At 51.2% G+C, this 26,116-nt stretch overlaps 3 protein-coding genes across 5 annotated transcripts in view; 2 read left to right on the top strand and 1 right to left on the bottom strand.

Annotated features, from left to right (window-relative positions):
- The window catches only part of Usp20 (ubiquitin specific peptidase 20), a 32,930-nt gene extending 25,250 nt beyond the window's left edge, over positions 1-7,680 (bottom strand). Inside the window, exon 1 of one of the 3 annotated variants that reach the window (XM_070014829.1) lies at positions 7,593-7,680. The gene's annotated coding sequence lies outside the window, so the exon portion shown is untranslated. Of the gene's footprint in view, positions 1-2,414; positions 2,549-7,470; positions 7,542-7,592 lie in introns of those variants that run through there. The other 2 variants (XM_070014830.1, XM_070014831.1) reach the window with 2 other exon arrangements.
- Positions 7,681-7,814: 134 nt separating this feature from the next.
- CUNH9orf78 (chromosome unknown C9orf78 homolog) lies at positions 7,815-16,469 on the top strand. Its single transcript, XM_070014826.1, has 9 exons — positions 7,815-7,953; positions 8,239-8,298; positions 9,491-9,542; positions 9,652-9,722; positions 11,627-11,704; positions 13,044-13,241; positions 15,173-15,309; positions 15,426-15,524; positions 15,865-16,469. The coding sequence occupies exons 1-9, from the start codon at positions 7,871-7,873 to the stop codon at positions 15,954-15,956; spliced, it is 870 nt and encodes a 289-aa protein (XP_069870927.1). The 5' UTR covers positions 7,815-7,870; the 3' UTR covers positions 15,957-16,469.
- A 1,939-nt stretch (positions 16,470-18,408) lies between these two features.
- On the top strand, positions 18,409-25,790 carry Tor1a (torsin family 1 member A). Its single transcript, XM_070014825.1, has 5 exons — positions 18,409-18,628; positions 19,119-19,384; positions 21,726-21,901; positions 22,008-22,135; positions 25,208-25,790. The coding sequence occupies exons 1-5, from the start codon at positions 18,448-18,450 to the stop codon at positions 25,456-25,458; spliced, it is 1,002 nt and encodes a 333-aa protein (XP_069870926.1). The 5' UTR covers positions 18,409-18,447; the 3' UTR covers positions 25,459-25,790.
- The last annotated feature ends 326 nt before the right edge of the window (positions 25,791-26,116 follow it).

Genomic DNA, 26,116 nt, shown 5'->3' with positions numbered 1-26,116 from the left:
CTGCCAAGGCTAAGTACCTTGGGCTGGTTTTGCCAACCCTATTATAATCAGGGCATGTTTTCCTTTTTATAGAACCAATCTATCTATCTGTCTGTCTGTCTGTCTGTCTATCTATCTATCTGGTACTAGGGCTTAAATTTGGCCAGGGCACTGTCCCTCAGCTTTTTGTTCAAGGCTGGTGCTCTTACCATTTGAGCCACAGCTCCACTTCTGGCTTTTTAATGGGTAATTAGAAATAAGAGTCTCGCCGGGCTCATACCTACTCAAGAGGCTGAGGATTGCGACTCAAAGCCAGCCAGGCAGGAAAATCAGTGAGACTCTTATCTCCAATAAACTGCTCAAAAATCTGGAAGTGGCACTGTGGTTCAAGTGGTAGAGCGCTAGCCTTGAGCTGAAGAGCGCCAGGACAGCAAGAAAGAGAGTCTCATGGACTGTTTCTGCCCAGGCTGGCTTTGAATCTTGCTCCTCAGATCTCAGCTTCCTAAATAGCTAGGATTACAGGTGTGAGCGACAGGTGCTCAGGATGTGGTTTCTTCTAGTGTCTTTAGGCTCACATCCCACCTCTCCACCTGGAGGCTAGAGAAGGTAGGCACTTGACCTTGGGCAGCAAGCTATGACAGACCCACTCCCAATTCACAGGAGAGATCACAGTCAAGTTCTTGCATCTTCAGAGAGGAACACCTGGTAACCAACAACCCTCAATGTGCTCTCACTACCCCATTTCATGCCCAAAAAAGCAGGGCAAGGGCCACATTGACTAAGGTTTTTGGCCAAGTTGATCACCTGGCTGGCCTGCCCAGCATAGATTCTTGTCCTAAATAAGGGGTTGCTAAGGGCTGGGAAGGTGGCTCAGTGGTAGAGTGCTTGCCTCACATGCATGAGGCCCTGGGTTAAATTCCTCAGTGCCACATAAATAGAAAAAGCCAGAAGTGGCACTGTGGCTCAAGTGGTAGAGCACTAGCCTTGAGCTGAAGAGCTGAGGGACAGCGCCCAGGCCCTGAGTTCAGGCCCCACGACCGGACCCCCCAAAAAAAAAATTCTTAAAGTGTCATACCAGACAACCTGCGACCATGGCTGCCATCTGTACGTCATCACACTACTGGGCCTACTGAAGGCAGTTCAAATAAGGCAAGAAGAACAAAGGGTCAGGAAAGTTACCTTGTCTCTAAGTAAATGATCTGTGGCATTATAAATGATCAGTGCCACTGTGGCACTGTCCAAATGAGAAATGGAATGTAATCTGTGAACAACTACAAACCGTGAACAATAATGTACAACACACTGCTGTATTACATAGCCATCAAAAAGGATGAACAAAGCCAGGCACTGGTGGCTCACACCTGTAATTCTAGCTACTTAGGAGGCTGAGATCTGAGGACTGCAATTCAAAGCCAGCCTGAGCAGGAAAGTGTAAAACTTATCTCCAAAGCTGTGGCTGTGGCAGAGCACTAGCCTTGAGCACAAAAGCTCAGGGAGGAAGCTCAGGTTCAAGTTCAAGCCCCAGACCAGGTTCCCATCCCCCACAAAAGAAGGATGAACAGTGAATTTTTCTGTCCATAAATTAAATGTAAATAATCTAAATAATGGTAACATATGGCTATAATCCCTACTCAGGAACCCAAGAAAAGAGGATCTTGAGTTTGAGGTCAACTTGGGCTATATAGCCAGACCCTGCCTCAAAGTTAAAAAAAAAAGGGGGGGAGCTGGGAAGGTGGCTCATGGTAGAGTGCTTGCCTTGAATGCATGAGTACCTGGGTTTGATTCCTCAGCACCACATAAGCAGAAAAAGCTGGAAGTGGGGCTATGGCTCAAGTGGTAGAGCACTAGCCTCTAGCTGAAGAGCTGAGGGACAGTGCCCAGGCCCAGAGTTCAGGCCCCACCACTGAACCCCCCTCCCCCTGCAAAAAAAAAAAAAAAAGTGGGTACTGCTGGCTCATGCCTGTAATCCTAGTTCTCAGGAGCTGAGATCTGAGGATTGTGGTTTGAAGCCAGTCCAGGCAGGAAAGCCTGTGAGACTCTTATCTCCAATAAACTACTCAAGAAAGCCAGAATGGTACTGTGGTTCAAGTGGTAGAGTACTAGCTTTGAGCAAAAAATCTAAGGGACAGCAAGTACCCGGGCCCTGAGTTCAATCCCCAGAACTAGAAAAAAAAAATTTAATCAAAACAAAGAGAAGTTTATTAGAAATGGATCAAAGACTGTAAAAGAACTCTAAAACTTCTAGGAAAAAAAATACAGGAAACAAATCTTTGCAACTTTGGAATAAGGCAAAGGCACAAAATAGGCCAAGGCATTTATTATAGAAGGAAATCCTGATTAATGGGACTTTGAAAACCTTAAAACATTTTCCAAAGATGCTGCAATGAAACAAAAAGGCAAGGCATGGACTGGGAGAGCACACCTACAATACTTACACTTGGCAACGTGTATCTAAAATATATGAAGAACAACTTGAGCCAGCACTGTGTCCCTCTTGGGTCACATCCACAGAGAGGAGGGAGTATGTACGAGACATAAGGTTCTCATGTTGACAGAAGCTCTGTTCCCCACAGACAGATGGGGAACTGGCCAGGGATCCAGCCGCAGATGAACAGATCAAGGAAGTGTGGAGATTATTCAGCATAAGCACCATGATGGAACCGGAGGACAAGAGGTTAAGTGAGATGAGTCAGGCACAGAAAGACAAGTACTCGTATTCTCATGTAGCTGTGATTTCTTGTGAGCAGAAAGAACAGTGCTCACCAGAGCCTGGGGGAGGGGGTGAGGGGGAAGGATTAATGGGTACAGACAGTGGTGCTGTGGGGCAGGAGGAATGATTTCTCATAAGCATAGGGGACAGGATGTAATTGTGTATTTCAAAATAGCCAGAGGACGAGGTCTTGAATATTCACAACATAAAGAAATGATCAATGTTTGAGAAAGACACAAGGCCACCCTGGGTAGCAAAGTTCTTGAGACTCTTATCTCCAATAACCAACAAAGAGCTGGAAGTGGAGGAGTTATGGTTTCAGTAGTAGAGTGCCAGCACTGAGGGAAAAAACTAAGGGAGCAGGGTGCCAGTGGCTCACGCCTGTCATCCTAGCTACTCAGGAGGCTGAGATCTGAGGATCACGGCTTAAAGTCAGCCAGGGCAACAAAGTCCATTAGGCTTTTTTTTTTTTTTTTTTTTTTGGTCAGTTGTGGGCTTGGGCGCTGTCCCTGCGCTCTTCAGCTCAAGGTGAGCGCTCTACCACTTGAGCCACAGTGCCACTTCCAGTTTTCTTGTGGTTTATTGGAGATAAGAGTCTCATGGACTTTCCTGCCCAGGCTGGCTTTGAACCGTGATCCCCAGATCTCATCCTCCTGAGTAGCTAGGATTACAGGTGGGAGCCATTGGCACCTGGCACCTGGTACTATAGCTCAAGTGGCAGAATGCTTGCCTTGAGCTGAAGAGCTCAGGGACAGCACCCAGGCCGAGTTCAAGCTCCATGACCAACAACAACAACAAAAGAAACTAAACTAAACTAAGGGATAGTGCCCAGGCCCTGTCCAAGTAGCTGATAAAGGCCAGTGGCCAAGAACCCTAGGAAACAGGCTAGGCAGAAGGCTATCCTGGGGGACACAGGGTCCCCTATTCCAACTCCAGCACATGCCTGTAGTCACAGCTCTGGGAAGGCTAGGGAGGAAGGTTCACTAGAGCTCAGAATTCACAACCACCCTCGGCCATAGAGCAAGACCCTGATGAAAACTAAATAAATGAAGTAAATTGAGACCTAGAAGTTTTAGGAATGACTAAGCTTAAACTTGTAGTATACACAGTGGAAACCAAGGACCAGGCATCTAGATGCCTTGGCATCTAGGAGTTGAAATCAGCCCCTCTTTGAGTCAGGCTGTGTGATCTACACGCTGCCTGTCCTTGTAGTCTTAGAATGTAAAGAAATTTAGGAATCCTCCCTCCCCACCCCCACGTTAACAACCACTCTACCACTGAGCTAGGTCCCCAGGCTCCTCATCTTCTTAAGATGGGGCTCCATTCCACAAAATTCCAGTGGTCTGTGGCCCAAACCCACTTTTCACACAGTCACTGACAATGAAATCACCCTTCCCCAAAGGAAAGCACTGGCTGTTTCTGTCTAAATAATAAATGAAGATAGGCTTTCCTGAACTTTCTGCGTATTGATCTCTGGCTCATGGCTGCAGCCAAAGAGAACTGTCACTTTTCTGTCTTCAAATAGTAGTTGTCAACTCTCATATTTCTCCAGGTGTTCTTCCAGGCTGCTGAGTTGCTAACTTGAAAAGTAGAGAAAATCCTAGCTACTCAGGAGGCTGAGGTCTGAGAACAGCAGTTCAAAACTAGCCTGGGCAGGAAAGTCCAGGAGACTCCTCTCTCCAATTAACCAGCAAAAAGCCAGAAGTGGAGCTGTGGTTCAAATGGCAGAGCACTAGCCTGGAGCAAAAACACCTCAGGGACAGCACCTAGGCCCAGGACCCCTACCCTCCACCACGCACGAGCACACATGCACACATACACACCCAAAGTTCCAGTGTAAATCGCCTAAAATCTCCAAACAGCTGAAGGTCAGAGGTTCATGCCAAAGCTCACAGAGCTACTAGATGGCAGAGCAGGGACTCCATGGCAGGAAAGGCTGCCAGCCAGATGCACCTGGCAAGCTGGCAGAACAGGGACTTGGGCCCAGGGCCTTTAAATTGATACACTGCACTGTCTGTGACAGCACCAAGTAGATCACAAACTAGAATACACTAACTTAAACTTGCAACTTGCCACTCCTTCCCCAACCAACTCCCTGCAGTCTACTTTTTTTTCCAAAGCACTTGTCACCTTCAAACTTTAAGTTATTATAATATAAGCACTAGAATAGGGAACACTTACATTAGAATAGGAATTTTAAACACAGGGCCTAACTTACATAGTAAATGCCAGAAAACATCTCTCAAAGAAGACATTAGTCCAAAGAGCATTTATTGAGTGCTTGCTGTGAGTGAGCAGAGAACTGCATCACTTTTGCTGGATTCCAAATCCATGCAGATTTTTTTTTTCTTTTTGTCAGTCATGGTGCTTGAACTCAGGGGTCTAAGGGTTGTCCCTGAGCTCTTTTTTTTCCCCCAGTCCTAGGGCTTGAACTCTGGGCCTGGGCACGGTCCCTGAGCCACTTTTTGCTCAAGGCTAGCACTCTGTCACTTTGAGCCACCGCTCTACTTCTGGTTTTCTGGGTGGTTAATTGGAGATAAGAGTCTCATGGACTTTCCTGCCTGGGCTGGCTTTGAATTGGAATCCTCAGATCTCAGCCTCCTGAGTAGCTGGGATTACAGGCATGAAACACCAGCACCTGGCTTTATCCAGATTTTGATAATAGCTTCTAGAGCTCTGCAACATGCCACTGTTGCATTTAGTTCTCAAAGGAGCTAACAAGCTAACCCAGCACCAACCAAACTCTCAAACAACATTAAAATGTAAGATGCATCTTTGAACTGAGCACAACCTAAATTTCTTAGAGGTTCCTTCGGAGAATCGGTCCAGCAAGATGGGAGTAGGAACTAGTCCTTGGCCCAGCCAGCTATTGCCAAGTCCCAGCTGGCACTTTTTCAATATCACCTTTGCTAAACAAGACTCCACTTGATCTGTCATAGCACAGGATGTGGGCGTCATAGAGCACTCTGGCTTTGTGGGGAGGGGCGGAAAGGAGGGTAGTATCTTTCTGGAGATCTCACATGAGGGTAGTCTAGAATACCCTCGGCCCTCTGACCTTTTTCTTTTTTTGGGGGGGGGGTCTGTTCGTGGGACCTGAACTCTGGGCTTGGGCGTTGTCCCTCAGCTCTTCAGCTCAAGGCTAGGGCTCTACCACTTGAGCCACAGCGCCACTTCCAGTTTTTTTCTTTTTGCTTATGTGGTGCTGAGGAATCAAACTCAGGGCCTCAAGCATGCAAGGCAAGTGCTCTACCACTAAGCCACCTTCCCAGCCCTCTGACCTTTTTCTTAAACACGGCATAGTACCACCAAGTGGGAGTGTTGCTATCCTGGCAAATTCAAAGTCACTTTGGAGAGACTGATAGCTGTGGACGCAAGTCCTTGGGACTGTGCAAAAATTCTCACGGAGCCTCTCCTCTGTGCAGGGGCACATGGAGTCCAGCAAACGTCATGTTTACTCGGCGTTGGCTGAAACAATCTGCAGAGGACAAGACTTTGACACTTTGCATATCTTGATTTTTTTGTGTGTGGGGGAAGTCAGTAGCGGAGCATGAACTCAGGGCTACTGCTCTCAGTTGGCAGTTTTGCTCAAGGTTGATGCGCTATCACTTGAATCACACCTCTACTTCTGTATCTAGCTTTCTGACCAAGGACAAAAGACAGTTGCAGAAAGTCCCACTATCTGTATCTATATCTATCCAAGAAAGAGGTGAGCTCATGCCTGTAATTCCTAGCTTCTTAGGAGGCTGAGGTCTCAAGATCAAAGCCAGCCCAGGTTCCCCCCCCCCCACACACACACACAAAATCGGCGTGACTCTTATCTTCAACTACCAGAAAAAAAAAAAAAAAAGATAAAGGAAAAAGAACAAACAGACACAAAAAAGCAAGTCACTCCAGAAACGCTGCCCAGCTTTAGAATGGTCTTCCAGAAAATTCTCCATCTGCCCCTCCCCCACCGGCAAGCTGTAAGAACAGCGGCGCTGGCTGCCCGAAGCCAGTGTGCCAGTGACTTGCGACAGACCTGTCACCGACCCCTGTTCCATCTCACAGCTGGGTAACCTGGGGTACACACTGCTCTTGCGAGCCTCAGTAAGCCTCATCTGCAAAAATGAGAATCAATCGAATCTACATCATAGGATTGCTGGGAGAATTCACGGAGAATAAAGCTTAGACTAAAGCAATACTTTTTGTTTTTGGACAGCGTCCCCCTCTGCCCCCCATAGAGAAAAGGAAACTATTGCTTCAGGGATTGCTAAAAGTCCCCTGGGCCACTGTTGATGCACGTATTCAGTTTCCTAGGCGTTTGCTGATAGCCGATTTCCAAGTACATCGCATCCTGGCAACATTTTAGGGGTGGAAGGTGCCCAGGACCGGGGGACATGTCGTTCTTAGCAAAAGGGAAGGAAACAAGGCCCGAGGAGGGGCTGGGAGGCGGCCGGCCGGCAGCCCGATGGGAGCCACGGCTCTCAATCCCAGCCAGGCGCCCTCGGTCCCGGGCAGAAGTGGCGGAGGCCGCCTAGCCGGGCCGGGGCCGCGCGGGCTGAGATTCACCCCGGCTGCGAAGCGATCGTCTTTTGTCCCCTCATTAAAGAAAATGCCCGTCAGGGCCCCAGAGGCTACGCTCACGCCTCCGGCGCGTGCCGGGCCCGGCAGCGGTGAGGGCCGCCGGCCCGGTGCGTGAGCCGCCCAGGGTCTGGAAGCGGGGCGCTGAGCCCCGAAGGCCTCCGCCCCCGGACGCCACCCGCGCAGAGCAGGGCGGCCAGGGCGGCCCGGACTCCGCTCACCTGGCCGAGGCCTTCGGCGCACCTGGCCGAGTCAGGCCTCAGCAGCCTGCGGCGGGACGGAGTCGTCCCCGTTAGGAGAGGCCTGGGTCCCCTAAAACAGCCGGCGGCGGCCCGGAACTCACCTGCCGTCGCAACCGCGCCGCCGCCGCCTGTCAGTCAAGCGCGCCCTCCGCCGCGTCGCGGAGGGTCGCGGGGCTCGGCTCAGCCGCGCCCCTCCCCGTCCCTCTCGCTCGTCCAATCGGAAGAGGCCGACGCCAGGGCGGGGGCGGGGCCTGCCGGGGCGGAGCCGGGCGGGGCGGGGCGGGGCGGGGCCGGCGCTCTGACAGCACTGCTGTGCGCCGGAAGAGGCGCGGGCCACAGCACAGGGGCTCGGCGGCTGGACCGCGGGGCCGTCCTCACGATGCCGGTCACCGGGAAGATCTTCCGCCGCCGGCGGGCCGACTCGGAGTCGGAAGAAGATGAACAGGATTCAGAGGAAGTTCGGTGCGTTTGGGGAGGGGCTGTCGTGGGCCGCGACTGGCCGGGGATGGCCCCGACACCGTTAACCGTGAGCGGGGGTTGTCGCTTTGAGGCTCCCGGGATGATGCCTCCGCCCCCCGGCCTCACTGGGGCCCGGTGTCCCGGGACGCGCACGGATCTGACTGCCGGAAATGCCAGGCGCTGCGGACCGCGGTGCTGGCAGCTGTGCACCTGCGAAACTGTACGTTGATTCTGGGCTCTGCGGAGGAGCTCTCAACCTGCGTGCATTGCCCTCGCCCCCCTTTTCAGGTTGAAGCTGGAGGAGACCCGAGAAGTGCAGAACTTGAGGAAGAGGCCCAATGGGGTGAGGTGGGTACCGCAGCCGGAGAATAAGGATGGGGGCGAGGACAGAACTACTCCCCAACTTGGGCCTCGGCCATGAATCTCTCTTCAGACACATCCCTTCCTCTTGATAACACTATCGCCCAAAGAGGGTTCTTGGCAAACTTTTAACCACGACATACTTTGAGCCTGGTGATCTTGGAGGGTGCTCCGGACATACAGAAACATCACCCGAGTTTTTATTGTATGGGATTCATTGTAAAATACAGGTCGACTGGTATGAGTTGGAAAATTCAGAAGAGTACAATCGAAAAGAAAAATAGCACCCATGTTTCTTTTTCATACAGAGGCAATAAATGCTAACATTTAATGTTCTTTCCAGCATCTCTTCTCTTTTTCAGAGATTATGAGCATTGTTTTTGGTTGGGTTTTTGTCGGTTGTAGGACTTGAACTCGGCCTGGGCACTTTCCCTGAACTCTTCAGCTCAAAGCTAGCGCTCTACTACTTGAGCCACAGAACCACTTCAGGTTTTCTAGTGGTTAATTGGAGATGAGTCTCACACACTTTCCTGCCCGGGCTGGCTTTAAACCACGATTCTCAGATCTCAGCTTCCTGAGTAGCTAGGATTACAGGCATGAGCCACTGGCTCCCGGCTGAGAATTTTTTTTTTTTTTTTTTTTGTAAGTTGTGGGGCTTGAACTCTGGGCTTGGGCGCTGTCTCTGTGCTCTTCAGCTCAAGGCCAGTGGTCTACCGCTTGAGCCACAGCAGCATTTCAGTTTTTTTTTTTTCTAGTGGTTTATTGGAGATAAGAGTCTCATGGACTTTCCTGCCCAAGCTGGCTTTGAACCGAGATCCTCAGATCTCAGCCTCCTGAGTAGCTAGGATTATAGGCGTGAGCCACGAGTGCCTGGCTCCAGCTGAGCAATTTTATAAGCACTTTTATTCTCTGCTTTTTTTTTTTTTAAGTCATTATGAGTCTCTCAGATTTGTCTTCCCAAAATGGCTTGGAACCTTCATCCTCAGACTTTAGCCTCCTGAGTAGTTAGGATTATAGGCATAGTCACCAGCACCCAGCTTATTTTATTCTTGTGGCTTTTGCAGCTGGCTTTTCTGCCTATCTCAAATCTAGCCCTTGAATTAAAATTGCAACCTTCAAACTTCCTGTGTTCTTTTTCAACTTTAAATTTTGTCATTTCTTTTTGTTTTGTTTTGCTCAGTGCTGCTGCCCTGCTGGTGGGAGAGAAGGTACAAGAAGAGACTACTCTGGTGGTGAGTATGGGACCCTCCTGGTACCTGCTATTGTGTGGGCAATTGTGCTTTCTTTAGAAATAATAGTAATTCTACTGCCTAAGCTGCGTGTCGTGTCTGCTTTCTGCAGGACGATCCCTTCCAGATGAAGACAGGTGGCATGGTGGACATGAAGAAACTGAAGGAAAGGGGCAAAGATAAGTAAGTACCTGGTAGGCATAGATACAGGCTCCCCAGAACCCTCAGAGCTGGGCAGGCAAGTCTACCTCTGATGCAATGTCCACGAGTCGTGGTTGTGCTTTGCAGTGTGTTGTTAAAACTACAGGTAGGGACTGGAAGGTGGCTCAGTGGTAAGAGTGCTTGTCTAGCATGCATGAAGCCTGGGTTCATTTCCTTGGTACCACATACACAGAAAAAGCCAGAAGTGGAGCTGTGGCTCAAGTGGCATAGTGCTAGCCTTGAGCACAGGGACAGTGCCCAGGCCCTGAGTCTAAGCCCCAGGACTGGCCAAAAAAAACAAAAACAAAAACAAAAAACAAGTATTATAACTAGATAGAAAACACTTTGACTTTATTAAAGAAAATTGGTACAGGAGTAATAGGGATATGTATACGTTCCTATTTTCTTCCAAAGACTTTGATTTCTAAATGGCTTAGTATTTTGGAATGGTACTAATGCTTCCATGAAGCTTGTGGATTATTCTAAGGCTTCAATATTTTATTTTATTTTATTTGTGCCAGTAATAGGCCTTGAACTCAGAGCGTGGGTGCAGTCCCTGAGTTTGTGTGCATTTTTCTTTTGTTTTGTTTTTTGCTCAATGCTAGCACTCTAGCACTTGTACCATAGCTCCACTTGCAGCTTTTTGGTGGTTAATTGGACATAAGAGGCTCATGGATTTTCCTGCGTGGGCTGGCTTTGAACTGTGATCCTCAGCTCTCAGCCTCCATAGTAGCTAGGATTACAGGCATGAACTATGAGTACTCAAAGACTTCAACTTTCATTCTCAAAAACAGACTGTTTAATCAAGACGCTGGTGGGTCACATCTGTAATCTAGCTATTCAGGAGGCTGAGATCTGAGGATTGAGTTTCCAAGCCAGCCCAAATAGACAGATCTGAGAGACTCTTTACCTCCAATTAACCAGCAGAAAAGATAGAATCAGAGCTGTGGCTAAAATGGTAGAGTGTCAGTCTTGAACAAAAAAGGTAAGGGACAGTAACCATGCACTAAGTTCAAGCCCCAGTATGGGCACAAAAACAAAACAAAACCTATTTAAAAAAAGAAAAGAAGCCGGGCGCCGGTGGCTCACGCCTGTAATCCTAGCTACTCAGGAGGCTGAGATATGAGGATCGCGGTTCAAAGCCAGCCCGGGCAGGAAAGACCGTGAGACTCCTATCTCCAATAAACCACCAGAAAACCGGAAGTGGCGCTGTAGCTCAAGTGGTAGAGCGCTCGCCTTGAGCTGAAGAGCTGAGGGACAGCGCCCAGGCCCAGAGTTCAAGCCCCACGACCGACAAAAAAAAAAAAAAAAAAAAAAAAAAGAAAAGAAAAAAGAAAGGAAGCAAGGACTGAAAACTCACTCAGCTGAGTGAGAGATGCCTTTTGTGCTCTGCCTACTCTTTCAGGCCAATGGGGAAGTTTCATATAAAATCAATAACAAAAATAATTCAGCGGGCGCAGGTGGCTCACGCCTGTAATCCTAGCTACTCAGGGGGCTGAGAGCTGAGGTTCATGGTTCAAAGCCAGCCTGGGTAGGAGAGATCGTGAGACTCTTTATCTGCAATAAACCACTAGAAAACTGGAAGTGCCTCTGTGGCTCAAGCACTTGCCTTGAGCTGAAGAGTGCAGGGACAGCGCCCAGCCCCAGAGTTTGAGCCTCATGACCAACAACAATAATATTAATACTAATTCAGCCAAATACTTCAGAGTTTACCAAAGAAATATAACCCCTCATTCAGCAGAGGCATTGCCAGAGGCCAACAGTTTAGATACATTTATTCCTAGAGTTTTTCTACTCACCGTCATGAACGGGATGTGAGATCCCTTGTATCTGGCTTCCTTGAAGCTGCAGCCTGGCAGCCTTGCTTCACTGCCCTCTCCTTACAGGGTCAGCGAAGAGGAGGACCTACACTTGGGGACGTCGTTTTCTGCTGAGACCAACAGGAGGGACGAGGACGCAGACATGTAAGTCAGCCAGTCTGAGGGGCGGGCTGGGCTCCAGTCCACATAGGAGGATCTCTTGTCACATGACTCTCCTGGGGTCTTCTGGGAGATGTACAAGCTGACCTCCACCCCCTCACTGCCTCTCAGACCTGAGAAATTTGAAAACCTCTTAAAAGTCCTTAAAAATGATGGTTTGGGGGTTTGAATTTCTTTTCTTTGTGAGAAGATTGAACTCAAGGCCTTGTACCTGGTAGGCAAATTGCCCCACCTTGAGCCACAGCCCAGCCCTTTGATCTTGATCAAGATGAATGACATTTCCCCAAATCATTTCAGGGATACACATGGACTTAACCCCTCAGGTCTTCCAATAAGACCTTTTAGAAAACAGGTGTGATTGTGTACACCTGTAACCCCTGCACTCAAGAGGCTGAGACAAGAGAACTAGGAATTTGAGGCCAGCCAGGGCTGTGTAGTGACACCCTGGAAAGACTTAAAGAGAGGGGGGACCAAGAGAGGGAACTACCATCTTTTTTACTTCAAAGAATCTTACATTGGGGCTGGGAAGGTGGCTCAGTGGTAGAGCGCTTGCCTTGCATGCCTGAGGCCCTGGGTTCGATTCCTCAGCACCACATAACCAAAAAGAAAAAAGTCGGAAGTGGCGCTGTGGCTCAAGTGGTGGAGCGCTAGCCTTGAGCTGAAGAGCTGAGGGACAGCGCCCAGGCCCCGAGTTCAGGCCCCACGACTGGACCCAAAAAGAAAAAACCCTTACATTTCACAATGCCAGTAGATTAGTAGGGCATAACCTTCTGTGTTGGGTACTTTTAAGTTGAAAATTAGTAATTTGACAAAAATTTAAAGCTGGGCACCCATGGCTCACACATGTAATCCTAGCTACTCAGGAGACTGAGAACTGAGAGGATTATGGTTCAAGGCCAGGCTGGGCAAGAAAGGCTGTGAGACTCTTACCTCCAATTAACCACCAGAAAACTGGAAGTGGCACTGTGGCTCAAGTGGTAGAGTGCTCACCTTGAGCTGAAGAGCTCAGGGACAGTGCCCAGGCCCAGAACTCAAACCCCATGGCCAAATAAAAAAATAATTAAGTTGGGCAAATCCCAGCACTCAGGAAGCTTAGGCAGGAGGATCTGAGTTTAATACTAGCATAGACTACCTAACAACACCCCTGTCTCAAAAACCAAAACCACAACAAAATAAACCCATTACTTTTATTTTCTCATTCTCCATGGACTAATGAAAATTCCCTCGTGAGCCATCACAGGCCAGTGGGCTGGTGCTGGGAGCTGACTCCAAGGTGCCTGCGGGGGCTTCCTGCCCTCGCTGAGCCTGGGCTTTCTCTTGTCAGGATGAAGTACATCGAGACAGAGCTCAAGAAGAGGAAAGGGATCGTGGAGCACGAGGAACAGAAAGTAAAGCCGAAGAATGCCGAGGACTGCCTCTATGAGCTTCCAGAGAACATCCGAGTCTCCTCAGCCAAGAAGACGGAGGAGATGCTGTCCAACCAGATGCTCAGCGGCATCCCTGAGGTGGACCTGGGCATCGAGTACGCGCCACTGCGCTACCTGGCCCCTCTGCCCTCCCTGCTTCTCAGTTTTAACTATGGGGCCAGGCAGGGGTGACTGACACCTGTCATCCTAACTTCTCAGTCCCAGGAGGCTGAGATCTGAGGATTATGGTTTGAAGCCAGCCTAGGCAGACAAATGTAAGAGACTGCTATCTCCAGTTAACCACCAGAAAAGTAGAGGTGCCCTTCGAAAGGTATAGCACCAGCACCAAAACAAAACAAAACAAACAAACAGCAAGCCTCTAATCCTACTCTGGAGGCTGAGATCGGGGGATGGAAGTTAAAAGCCAGCCTGGGCAGGAAAGTCCTTGAGGCTCTTATTGCTAATGGAGCCACCAGAAAACAGGAAGTGGTGCTGTGGCTCAAAGTGGTAGAATGCTCAAAAAAGCTTAGGGACAGTTACCAAACCCTGAGCAAGCCCCATAATGGGGGCGGGGGAGGGAGGGCCAGGGAAGGGGGGAGGAAGGCTATGGGGAACTGGGCTGGGCTGGGTTATGGCTCAGTGGTACAGCACCTTGAAAGGCCCTGTTTCCCATCCCCAGTTACACACACACACAATGAAGACTGTCTCTTACCTGTATTCTTGAAAAACCTACTGACATTATGGCTCAGTGGTACAGCACCTTGAAAGGCCCTGTTTCCCATCCCCAGTCACACACACACACACACACACACACACACACACACACACACACACACACACACACACACACACACACACACACACACACACACACACACACACACACACACACACACACACACACACACACACACACACACACACACGATGAAGACTGTCTCTTACCTGTATTCTTGAAAAACCTACTGACATGAATTGGATTCCTTCTAGCAGGTTGTCTCCAGGGCTTCTCAGGAGGCTTGGTCTAGTAGTTGACCGTTCAGGGACCTAAACACTAAGAGCAGAAGCGCCCTGAGCTGAGCACAGCTGCTGAATGGTTCTGCCGAGGCCCCTCACTGTTCTTCCGGCAGAGCCTGGAAGAGGCCCTGCTCCAATCCTCCCCCCACCCCGCCCCATGGCCTCCTTTCACCTTAGCCACCCCTGCTTTAAGGGCTTGAGCCATCGCTGTGTCCAGAGAAATCCAGACACTTCTGGGTTCTTGCCTCGTTTTTGGTATAACTAGCCTGGAACCTTGGGCAATCCGATTTCTGGGGATTGAACTCAGGGCCTCACACATTCTAGTCAAGTGATCTTCTACTGAGTTACACTCCCAGGCTGGATTTCTTCTTAATCCAAAGAGAACAAGTCTTGTCCTGCCATAGCTATGAGCTATCCATAAGAATGTGACTGTAAGAGTCAGGCGCCGGTGGCTCATACCTGTAATCCTAGCTACTCAGGAGGTTGAGATCTGAGGATCATGGTTCAAAGCTAGCCTGGGCAGGAAAGTCCATGAGACTCTTTAATAAACCACTAGAAAACTGGAAGTGGCACTGTGGCTAAAGCTGTAGAGCACTAGCCTTGCGCTGAAGAGCTGAGGGACAGTGCCCAGGCCCAGAGTTCAAGCCCCACAACCAACAAAAAGAATGTGACTGTAGGAGTGGCACTATGGCTCAAGTAGTAGAGCGCTTGCCTTGAGCATAAAGAGCCTCAGGGGCAGTGTCCAGGCCCTAAGTTCAAGCCCCACAACTGACCAAAAAGAAAAAGAATGTGACCAGGGGGCTTGGCATGGTGGCACACAGCTGTCACCTCAGCTCTCAGGAGCCTGTGGCTGGATGATCATAGGTTCAAGAGGAAAAAAGTGGGGGGGGGGCACGTAAAGAAGTTGAGGAGTGAGCTGTATCCTAGGACAGATCAGTGTTTCCTTAAGCAGGTATCTAGGCTCCCTGGTCAGCCCATCTGCATAGCAAAGCCGCAGTGAGCTAACCTGGGTTGTGGTTCCTTCTGGCAGCGCTAAAATCAAAAACATAATTTCCACGGAGGACGCCAAGGCCCGCCTGCTGGCAGAGCAGCAGGACAAGAAGAAGGACAGTGAGACGTCCTTCGTGCCCACCAACATGGCTGTGAATTATGTGCAGCACAACAGGTGTAAGTGCCCTGGGGGAGGCCGCCATGCCCGGGGGAAGCCGCCGCGCCCGGGGGGTCGGGGGGAGGGGCTGAGCTCCTCCACTCTCTCTGATGTGCCCCTTGCTCTATTTGTCTAGTTTATCATGAGGAGCTCAACGCTCCCATACGAAGAAACAAAGAAGAGCCCAAAGCGCGGCCCTTGCGCGTGGGGGACACGGAGAAGCCAGAGCCTGAGCGTAAGAGCAGCTGTTGGGCCGGACAGCCTTGGGGGGTTATGAGGCGGGTTGGGGCTGGGCAGGGGTGGAGCCTAGTTTTGGGGGCTGGGCGTCTGGGTTCTGGTTGATGATGTGGACTAGGATCCCATGTCTTCTTTCCAAACCTCGATTTCCTCATCTATAAAATGGGGTGGTAACAGCTTTCCTCTGCACTTGCGTATTGAGCATGGTAGAAACAGCACAGGCCAGTTGAAAGGTGCTCATATAGAGTTCTTTCCTGCTCTTCCTTCCGGGCTCTGGGGAGAATGTGGTTTCCTGGCCAATTCCAGGGCAGCAGTGGCCTCTCTGCTCTCCTTCTCAGGGTCCCCTCCGAACCGGAAGCGCCCTGCCAACGAGAAGGCCACAGATGACTACCACTATGAGAAGTTCAAGAAGATGAACAGGAGGTACTGACGTGTGAAGCGAAGCTTGCATTGCACTGCACCTGTGTGCACACACCTGAAACATTAAGAGTGTGTATGTGTGTGTGTGTGTGTGTGTGTGTGTGCACCCTGTCACACACCCAAAACATAAAGGGGGATGTACATGTGTGCGCCCTGTGCACACGCCCAAAGCATAAGGGAGTGTATATATGTATGCACCCATGGCACATTCCCCAAAACAAGATCTCCGGGACAGCAGCTGCCCAATAGCTGTGGACAATCCCAGGTAGACTCAGAGCACTGCTCCCTGCCTGCTGGACTTGGTGTTTGTTTTCATTCCCCTGTGTATCCCAGGCTGGCCTAGAACTTGCAGTCCTTCTGCCTCTGCCTCGCTAGTGCCGAATAACAGACCTGCCCTATCACTCCCTTTCCCACTGGATTTTTCAAGAACTAAATGTGTTACCTATTGAAAGGAAACCATGTGTTGTTTTCATATTTGGGGGCAAACTCTTCTTTACATGATTAAATTTTCTTTGTAAATACATTGACTTCCTCTTGGTTTGTTCTGGAGCAGAACTAGCAGGTGCTCATGGTTGATAGACGGTTGTGGACTTCGTGGTTTTTGTGTGTTGTCAGTCATAGGGCTTGAACTCGGGGCCTGGGCACTGTCCTTGAGCTTTTCAGCTCAAGGCTAGTACTCTACCACTTGAGTCACAGTGCCACTTCTGGTTTTCTGGTGGTTAATTGGAGATAAAAGTCTCACTGACTTTCCTGCCTGGGCTGGCTTTGAACTGTGATCCCCACATCTCAGCCTCCCCAGTGGCTAGGATTACAGACGTGATCCACCTGCACCCAGTTCCATAGGTTTTTTGTCTACGTAGGCATCCTTGTGCTTTGCTTCAAAACACTAGAGTGAACCATTCATTGTTGGGGAACTTTAGGGGGGCAGTAAGTTATCAAGAATGAAATGAAGGCAAATTGATCATACTGACTTTTACATATTTAGCTTGGTTCTTTTGATTATAAATCAAAAGGAAAAACTGCATTTCTAACCACTTTGAGAATATAATTAGTAAACACAAACCAAACCCAACCTTGCTCTTTGTGCTGTGGTTCTTTATACCCACACCTGGTGATATTTTGAAGTCTGGGGTTACCAAGTCCTTGGTAACCTTGGTAAAACAAAATTACTGCAATAGATCTAAGGATCGGGACACCCTGACCTGTTAGCTGCCAAGTGCCTTCCCACCTGGGCTGCCGTTTGCCCTGTGGCATTTCTGGGGTTGGGCTGAGGAAAGAGCAGCCAGTGTCTTCTGTCTGGTTGAGCAGGTAAGTAAGCTTGGTCAGAAATCAGATCTGAGCCCTGCTCTCTGCCCACTAATGGTGTCCTTAGACAAATTCCTTTCCCTCTGAGTCGATAAAGTGGAGAATGAGAACGCAAGGTTTGGGAAGGCAAGAATTTTTTTCCCTTGGAAACCTCAGGGGCCTGGAAGAGGGGATAAGAGCTAGGGGGGAAGCTGAAGCGGTAGAACATGTGTCCTAACAAGTCAGAGTATTTGAACAAACATCTACCAGATCTTCATGATATACAGGAGACAACATCAAGCAGTGGAGAGAAGTCAGGAGCTGGTGGCTCATGCCTGTAATCTTAGCTACTCAGGAAGCTGAAATCTGAGGATGGTGGTAGAAAGCCAGCCTGGGCAGATAAAAGAGACTCCATCTCCAAAATAACCAGCAAAAAGCTGGCATGGAGGCATGGTGTAAGTAGTAGTACCAGTGGTGCAAGCAAATAGTAAACATGAGGCCCTGAGTTCTCTAGACTTCAAAAAGCAGGAGTGGGAGTGTGGTTCAAAGTAGTAGAACACCAAGCAAGTGGGAGGTCCAGCGTTCAACCGCCAGCACCAAGAGAGTCTGAGACAGGACGAGTATAGTGAAGTCTGCTAGATGCAGTCCTTACCAGAAGAAATTAGCTGAAAGTATATCTGAGTAGACCGGTGGTGGTGCAACATTGTTTCATTAATTGTAACAATATAACATTCTAACGCTTTCATACTAGAGGAAATTAAAGGAGTGGTGCACCACAATCCGTTATTTTCTCAATTTTTCTTTAAACCTTACAGTGTTCTAAAGTACAAGCGCTGCCTTTGGTATGTGTTCCTGTCCTTTTCGGTGCATCCAGGACCGGGGTTTGAACCCAGGGCCTGTGCTTGCTAGGCAGGCATTCCGCTGCTAGAGCCACGCCCCTAGCCCAGAGTCTGACGTTTCAAACCAATCAAAACAGAGAACAAAGCGCCAAAAATATAGGCCATCCACGGGTTCCCAGAGGCCAGGTTTCAAGGGGTGGAGAAGGAGCCCCAGGCGCACCAGCTCTGCCCTTAACAAAGATGGCCGCCGCCGGCGTCGAGATGAGGTCCGCCCTCAACAAAGAGGGCGGCCACACGGGAGGAACCGGAAGCGCGCGTCAGCCGGTAGTGCGGGTCCACGGTCGGCGCCAGACCGCGCAGGGCGCCGCGGGTCCGGGCATGAAGCTGGGCCGGGCCGTGCTGGCCCTGCTGCTGCTGGCGCCGCTCGGGGTGCGGGCGGTGGAGCCCATCAGCCTGGGCCTGGCCCTGGCCGGCGTGCTCACGGGCTACATCTCCTACCCGCGCCTCTACTGCCTCTTCGCCGAGTGCTGCGGGCAGAAGCGGGGCCTCAGCCGGGAGGGTAGGGCCGGGGCGGGGGGACCGGGCTGCGGGCGGGGCGCCGGGGGCCGGGCCGGGGCCGGAGCCGCCCGGCTGCACCGGGATCCCGCGGGCCCGGCCCGGCTGGACTTTGCTCGGAGGCCTGGGAGCCGGGCAGCGCGATCGGACCGGTTGTCAGCCGGGTCCCCCCGGCAGCGGAGGCTGGACGGGGCGGGGAGCCCCATCCGAGCGCCCGGGACGGCCTCGGCCGCCCCGCCGTGGTGGGGCCTGCGGGCGCCGGGACGCAGCGGGCGCCGGGACGCAGCGGGCGCCGGGACGCAGCGGGCGCCGGGACGCAGCGGGCGCCGGGACGCAGCGGCCCGGCCGCCCCGGGGAGGAGGAGGAGGAGGTCGGCTTCCCGCCCGCCGTACCTCCCCGGGCCTGGGCGCGGGCGCGGCGGCCGCGCACCCCTACCTCCGGCTCGCGGGTGGGATCGCTCTCCAGCTGTCCTGACTGGCTCTGTCTTTCCCCAGCGCTGCAGAAGGATCTGGACAGCAAGCTCTTCGGCCAGCATCTCGCAAAGAAAGTCATCTTAAACGCCGTGTCTGGTTTCCTGAGCAACCCGAAGCCCAAGAAACCCCTCACCCTCTCCCTACACGGGTGGACCGGCACCGGCAAGAACTTCGTGAGCAAGATCATCGCGGAGAACATCTACGAGGGCGGGCTGAACAGCGACTATGTCCACCTGTTTGTGGCCACGCTGCACTTCCCCCACGCCTCCAACATCACCCAGTACAAGGCAAGCGCCGGTGACGCGGGGCTGGGGTGCCTCGGGTCCCTGTGATGTACACCTGCAATCCCAGCCCGCAGGAGGAAAGTTTGAGGCTAGGCCTGTGCTACAGACTTAAAGCCCTGTCTGGAAATAAAAAGGGCTGGGGATGTGTAGCTCAGTAGTAGAGTGCTTGCCTAAGCCGGTGTTGGGTTCGATCCCAGTACCAGGAGGCTGGGGAAGTTGGAGATGTAGGAAGATTTCACCATCAGAGGTTTTAATGGTTTCTCAAATTAGACCCAGCCATATTCCCTTTCCTGAAAGTGGAGTCACAGAATTTTGTTAAAGATGGGTCCTATCAGATCCAACTTCAGGTCTCTTACTCAGTGGGGGGAAAAAAGACATTTCTAGAGAGACCTCTAAGTTTGCTTTTCTTTTGTGCCAGTACTCAGGACCTCTCAGTTATTTGGCTTGTTTGCTCAGCTAGCACTCTACCCTTTGAGCTACACCTCCAGCCTGGCTTTTTGCTGGTTCATTAGACTGGCTTCCAACTGTGGTCTTCCACATCTCAGCCTCTTGATTTCAAGTGTTAGCCACAGCACCCAGCACTAAGCTCGCTTTGACTTAAGTGCGGCCGGCTGTTTTTAGTTTAACTCGGGGATTAGCAGCCCCAGCCAGAGCAGAAGACACACCTCAATTTGTGTCCCAACTTTCCCTCTCCCTAGCTGTGTAGCCTACTCTGAGAAACATGTTTTTCCTCACAAAATGAACAGTTAAAGCCACTGGTGGCTCACGCCTGTTATCCTAGCTACTCAGGAGGCTGAGATTTGATGACAGAGGCTCTGCCTGGGCAGAAAAGTCCTGAGGCAGAAAAGACTCATCTCTAATCAACCACTCAAAAACAGGAAGTGGAACTGTGGCTTAAAGTGGTAGAGCAACAGCCTTGAGCAAAAAAGCTCAGGGAAAGCGCCCTGCGTTCAAGTCCCACAACTGACCAAAGGAACAAAAAAGATGCTTAGTCTTGCCTTGTGCGAGCACACGTCCCCCACTCCCTTCTACTTAGTGAAAATGAAAGCCGCCCACTATCAAGGGACTCAAGGATGCTATACAGGCAAGTGATGAAGCCAGGAAAGTGCTACGCAGATCAAGATGCATTGGTCATCTTAGGATTGAGGCTCCATCAAGTTGATGACTGTGTAACTTTGGTCAGATGACTTAACCTCTCTGTGCCTGAGCGTAGTGGTACATGTCTATAATTCTGGCACCTAGACAGCTGAGGCAGGAGAATCACAAGTCTGAGGCTAGCCAGGGCTATATATCATAAACCCTGTGTCAACAGACAAAACAGCAAAAAGAAAAGGGAAATGTGTAAAAGGGAAACACAACAGCATTCCCTCAATGTCTTGGAGGAGATGCAATAGTGTTATGCAATCAGCTCTGAATGCCCAGCACCTTCTGTTACTCCACGTTCGGGCGGCAGAGGGGAGAGACTCAGCATTGGGGGTTCACATTGTTAAGTGGATCTCTGGTGACTCCATTCTCTCCCCAGCTAGCCATTTGAGGCCTCTGCACGCAGGCCCTCCCGTTCCCACAGAGCGGGGCTTGCTGAGGTCAGAGACTCAGCATGGGCATGGAGGCCGGGGAAACCCCAGCAGCAAGCTGCACTCTGCAGCTCCCTTAGAAACGTAGCTCAAAGAGGGGAGAGACCAGCCTTGATCATATAGAGTTATGCTCGGCTTCCCATCAAAGAGTTTGTTGGCGTAGTTAATTAAATACCTGGGCTGGCCGGTAGCTCAGTGGTAGAAGGCTGGCCTAACATGCGTGAGGCCCTGGTTTTGATCCCTGGTATAAAAGCAAGAAGGAGAGCCCCACCTTGGTATATCCTTATGGCCTGTTTCTGGTTAGGCAGATTTATTTCAGAAACTCCCTGTTTTTGTTCCAGAAACTCAAGTGTGCTGCCTCTCTCTCTTGTGTGTGTGTGTATGCCACTATTGGAGCTTGAACTGAGGGCCTTGTGCTCTTACTTGGCATTTTCACCAGCCTAGAGCTCTACCACTTGAGCCATAATTCCACTGTTAGCCTTTTAGTGGTTAATTGGAGACAGGCTTTCCTGCCCAGGCTAGTTTCGAACCACAATCCTCAGATCTCTGTTGAGAGTAGTTGGGATTACAGGTGTGAGCCCCTGCTAGTGGCAGTGAAGCCATTGTTCTTAGGAGAAGCAGTTTCCGGAGTCTCGGATAGAGTACTTTCCCAGCATGCTCCAGCCATAGGCTCCCTCCCCCCCCCCCCAAATGCACCATCAAGACAAGGAACAAGTGGTTTGGATCGTACTTGCCGAGATGCTGGCCTGACTCGGTCTCCATGTCCTCAGGATCAGCTGCAGCAGTGGATCCGAGGCAACGTGAGCGCGTGCGCACGGTCCATCTTCATCTTTGACGAGATGGACAAGATGCACGCGGGCCTCATCGATGCCATCAAGCCTTTCCTCGACTATTACGATGTGGTGGACGAGGTCTCCTACCAGAAAGCCATCTTCATATTCCTCAGGTGAGGCCAGGAATGGCTGGGCCCGAGCTGACCGGGATCCCTGGCGAAGACAAAGGCGTCTCTCCCCACCCTCTGCCCTTCCCTCCTCATTGTCATTGTTTTGCAGCAATGCTGGGGCAGAGAGGATCACAGATGTGGCCTTGGACTTCTGGCGGAGTGGGAGGCAGAGGGAAGAAATCAAGCTCAAAGACATGGAGCCAGCCTTGTCTGTGTCTGTCTTCAACAACAAGAATAGTAAGTTAGGGCCTGGTCCCTGGCTGCTTCCCTCCTCCTGCACCCTAGGTATGGCCCGGGAGGCTGGCTGGAAATGCAGATTCTCTTCCAGGTGCTGGTCACAGCTGTCATCCTAGCTGCTCAGGAGGCTGAGATTGGAGGATCCTGATTCAAAGCCAGCCCAGGCAGGAAAGCCCTTGGAACTCATCTCCAATTAAGCACCAAAAAAGCAAGAAATGGAGCTATGGCCAAGTGACTCAAGGCATTAGCCTTGAGCAAAAAAGCTCAGGAACGGGCTGGGAAGGTGGCTCAGTGGTAGAGCGCTTGCCTTGCATGCCTGAGGCCCTGGGTTCGATTCCTCAGCACCACATAAGCAAAAAGAAAAAAAAGCCAGAAGTGGCACTGTGGCTCAAGTGGTAGAGCGCTAGCCTTGAGCTGAAGAGCTGAGGGACAGCACCCAGCCCAGAGTTCAGGCCCCACAACTGGACCCCCCCCCCCCCAAAAAAAAAAAAAGCTCAGGAACAGCACTCAGGCCCTGAGTTCCAAGTTCTAGTACTGGCACACAGAAAAAGCAGACGTTCAGTCTTCTTGGGTGAGACATCCTGAGGAGAATGTTAGCACACTTCAGGTGACTTTTTTGTTATTGTTGTTGTAGGTCATTGGGCTTGAACTCTGGGCCTGGGCACTGTCCTGAGCTCTTCAGTTCAAGGCAGGCGCTCTACCACTTGAGCCACACAGTGCCCCTTTCTGGTGGTTAGTTGGAGATGATTCTCATAGACTTTTGCCCAATCTGGCTTTGAGCCGTGATCCTCTGATCTCAGCCTCCTGAGTAGCTAGGATTACAGGCATGAGCTATCAGTGCCGGCTCTTCAGGTAACTTTTTTTTTTTGTTCCAGTCCTGGGGCTTGAACTCAGGACCTGGGCACTGTCCTTGAGCTTCTTTGGCTTAAGTCTAGCACTCTACCACTTGAGCCGCAGCACCCCTTCCGTCTTTTTCTGTGTATGTGGTACTGAGGAATAGAACACAGGGCTTCGTGCATGCTAGGCAAACACTGTACCACTAAGCCACCTTCCCAGCCCTTCAGGTGACTTTTATGAACAGTGCTTGCACTCATGATTTTCTTTTGTGGGGAAAGCAAGTAGTGGAGCAAGGGCTTCTATGGATGGAAGGTGGCCCAGGGGACGCCTCCCCTCCTTGGCTTTGCCCCAGAGTGCTCAGGGGCTGTGGCTGAGAGGGATGGCTGGGCCTGGCCGGGCCTCGCTCTGCCCCAGAGCAGCCTGGTTCTGCTCTTCCCCATCCCCTTGAGGGATTCACTCTGTCATTGATCCATTTTTCCAGAGGAGGGCGCTGTGGCCTAGAGAAGTATCCCAGCTTGCCTATTAACTAGCTTTGATTCCAGAACCTAAGCACTTAATTATTTTATTACTATGTATATGTGTGGTGTGTGGCCCAGTACTAGGGTTTGAACTCAGGAGCTGGGTGCTGTCCCTGAGCATTTTTACTCAAGGCTAGTGCTCTCCATTTCCACTTTTTTTTTTTGCAAGTTAATTGGAGATAAGTCTTACCTTTCTCAACCCCTGTTTGAATCTCAATCCTGAGTAGATGGGATTATAGGTGTGAGTCATCAACCAGCCTCAATTCTATTCTTTTTCTTTCTTTCTTTTTTTTTTTTTTGTCAGTCTTGAGGCTTGAGCTCTGGGCCTGGGCGCTGTCCCTCAGCATTTCAACTCAAGGCCAGTGCTCTACCACTTGAGCCACAGCACCACTTCTGTTTTTTTGGTGGTTTAGTGGACATAAGAGTCTCATGGGCTATCCTGCCTGGGCTGGCTTAGAACCTTGATCCTCAGATCTCAGCCTCCTGAGCAGCTAAGATTACAGGTGTGAGCCACTGGTGCCCGGCAATTAGATGTTTTGAAAAGCTATGAGGCCATCTGAGATCACTGGCTCTCCAGGACACTTCCAGCCTTCCTTGGCATTCACGCCGTGTCCTGAGGTCCCCTCCTCAGCCGGGCCTTGTGAGCACTGGTCCCTGTTCCCCTCTGCAGCGCTCACTGTCCCCAGTGTTCCGGGAACGCTGCGGCCAGCTCCTGCGGCTGGCTGGCCTGCCGCTGTGTCCTGGGAACCCTGCACACCCCAGACTAGGCTGTGGAGAGCGTGCTGTCCCGCTTGTCTGCGGTGGCCAGTTGTATTTACTGAGCACCTATTGTGTGCAAGACACTATTGGGAAGGAAGAGCTTGGGGAGCTGAGTCACAAAAAGGCATGGCCAAGCAGGGCGTGACGTCATGGGCCATTCAGAGCTGGCCCCAGCTCTAAGTCCTAGAGTCTGGGCACAGCAGAGCCAGGCCTGGGGGAGAAGTGCCTGGCAGTGTCCCATGTCCCTGCTTGCCCCACCCTGGGGCTCTGCCCCAGACACCACATGGGCGGAGTCTAGGTCTGGGTGCTGGCCAGCAGTGGTGTCCACCATGTTGCAGGTCCGGCTGCTGTGCCTAAGTTGCTGAGATAAAGGGGCAGGCCAGAGTCCACCTGAGGAACTCTGGTCACCTTCCCATTCCCCTGCCGCTCTGCCAGCTGTGCCTGCCCTCCTAGGCCCTGCTGGTGCCTAGGCCCTGGGCCCCTGGCCTTGGGACTTTCTAACCCATCTGCCCATCCCCATCTCTAAGGCAGACTTGAGGACCCTCCCCCAGCCTGCCAGGCCAGCCCCTTCATCTTGGGTGGTATTGAGGCCTGAGCACTGACCCTCCAGCTCTGGCTCTTTGGTGGTTAATTGGAGATAAGTCTTTTGGATTTGTCTTTCCAGACTAGCTTTGAACCTCGATTCTCAGGTCACAGTCTCGAGTAGCTAGGATTACAGGCGTGAGCCACAGCACCCAGCCTCTTTGCAGAAATCCTGTTACCCACCCTTGTTGTCACAAAAGCATCATGCCCCACAGGTGCTCGTGACCAGCCACTTGTTCCCTCCGCGCCCTCATACTGGAATGGAGCTCCAAGGGGCAGGTGCACGGCTTTCCAGGCCTGGCCTGCCTGCACATGATGGGTGGGTGGGAGTTAGAAGGACAAATGGACATGGATCAGCCTTTCTTCTTTCCTCCAGGTGGCTTTTGGCACAGCAGCCTCATTGCCCGAAACCTCATTGATTATTTCGTGCCCTTCCTGCCCCTGGAATACAAACACCTGAAGATGTGCATCAGGGTGGAGATGCAGGCCCGGGGCTACGAGGTGGACGAGGACATTATTAACCGAGTGGCGGAGGAGATGACGTTTTTCCCCAAGGAGGAGCGAGTCTTCTCCGACAAGGGCTGCAAAACTGTGTTCACCAAGCTAGATTATTACCTGGATGACTGAGAGCCTGCCCCAGCCTTAGCCCGGCCGCTGAGAGCCAGCCCCCAGCTGCTAGCTCCTTTCCTGGGAGAGAAATCAATGAACATAATCGGCCAGCTAGCCAGCCGCACGCCCCCAGGAGCCCAAGCCGGGCACAGCAGCAGGACCATGGACAGGGACACATAGCTTCCAGAGCCTTCTGCCAGGGAGGAGCCAGCGCCAGATCCCAGCCTGCCTATTCCAGGCCCATGATTTTTTTTAAAAATTATGTTTTAATTTCTAGTGTTTCTGTTTCAAGGAAAGATGAATACATTTTACCGAAAATGTGATAACTTTATTTAAAATGCTTTTTAACATTATGAGGAACTTTGAGTCTTGAGTGGTTGCTGTGGCGTGTTTAAAGTCCCGTTATTGTAGCACGTAATAATAGGAGGTGAGCACAGGGGCCTTGGCGTTTGTCCCGTGGTATGACACAGAACCTGGGCTGTCCCAGGATGACCACAGCCAGCCCCCCCAGGGCCATGAAGGGCCTCCGTAAAGAGACCTCCATCCCCCAGGCCTCCCAGGTCTATAATGGTGAACAGAAAGATCTTAGTAATTTGTGAACATTGAAAGTCTCAAAGCACGTTTGGGGCCTGGCTTTGCGGCAGGCTCGTCTACTTCCCACTAGCAACACTTGGCT

This window comes from Dipodomys merriami, unplaced genomic scaffold (genome assembly GCF_024711535.1).
Source record: "Dipodomys merriami isolate MVZ:Mamm:240054 unplaced genomic scaffold, mDipMer1.0.p SCAF_11, whole genome shotgun sequence".
NCBI lineage: Eukaryota > Metazoa > Chordata > Mammalia > Rodentia > Heteromyidae > Dipodomys > Dipodomys merriami.
The sequence above is the reverse complement of the archived record's forward strand: the minus strand, read 5'-3'. Positions and strand labels throughout refer to the sequence as shown.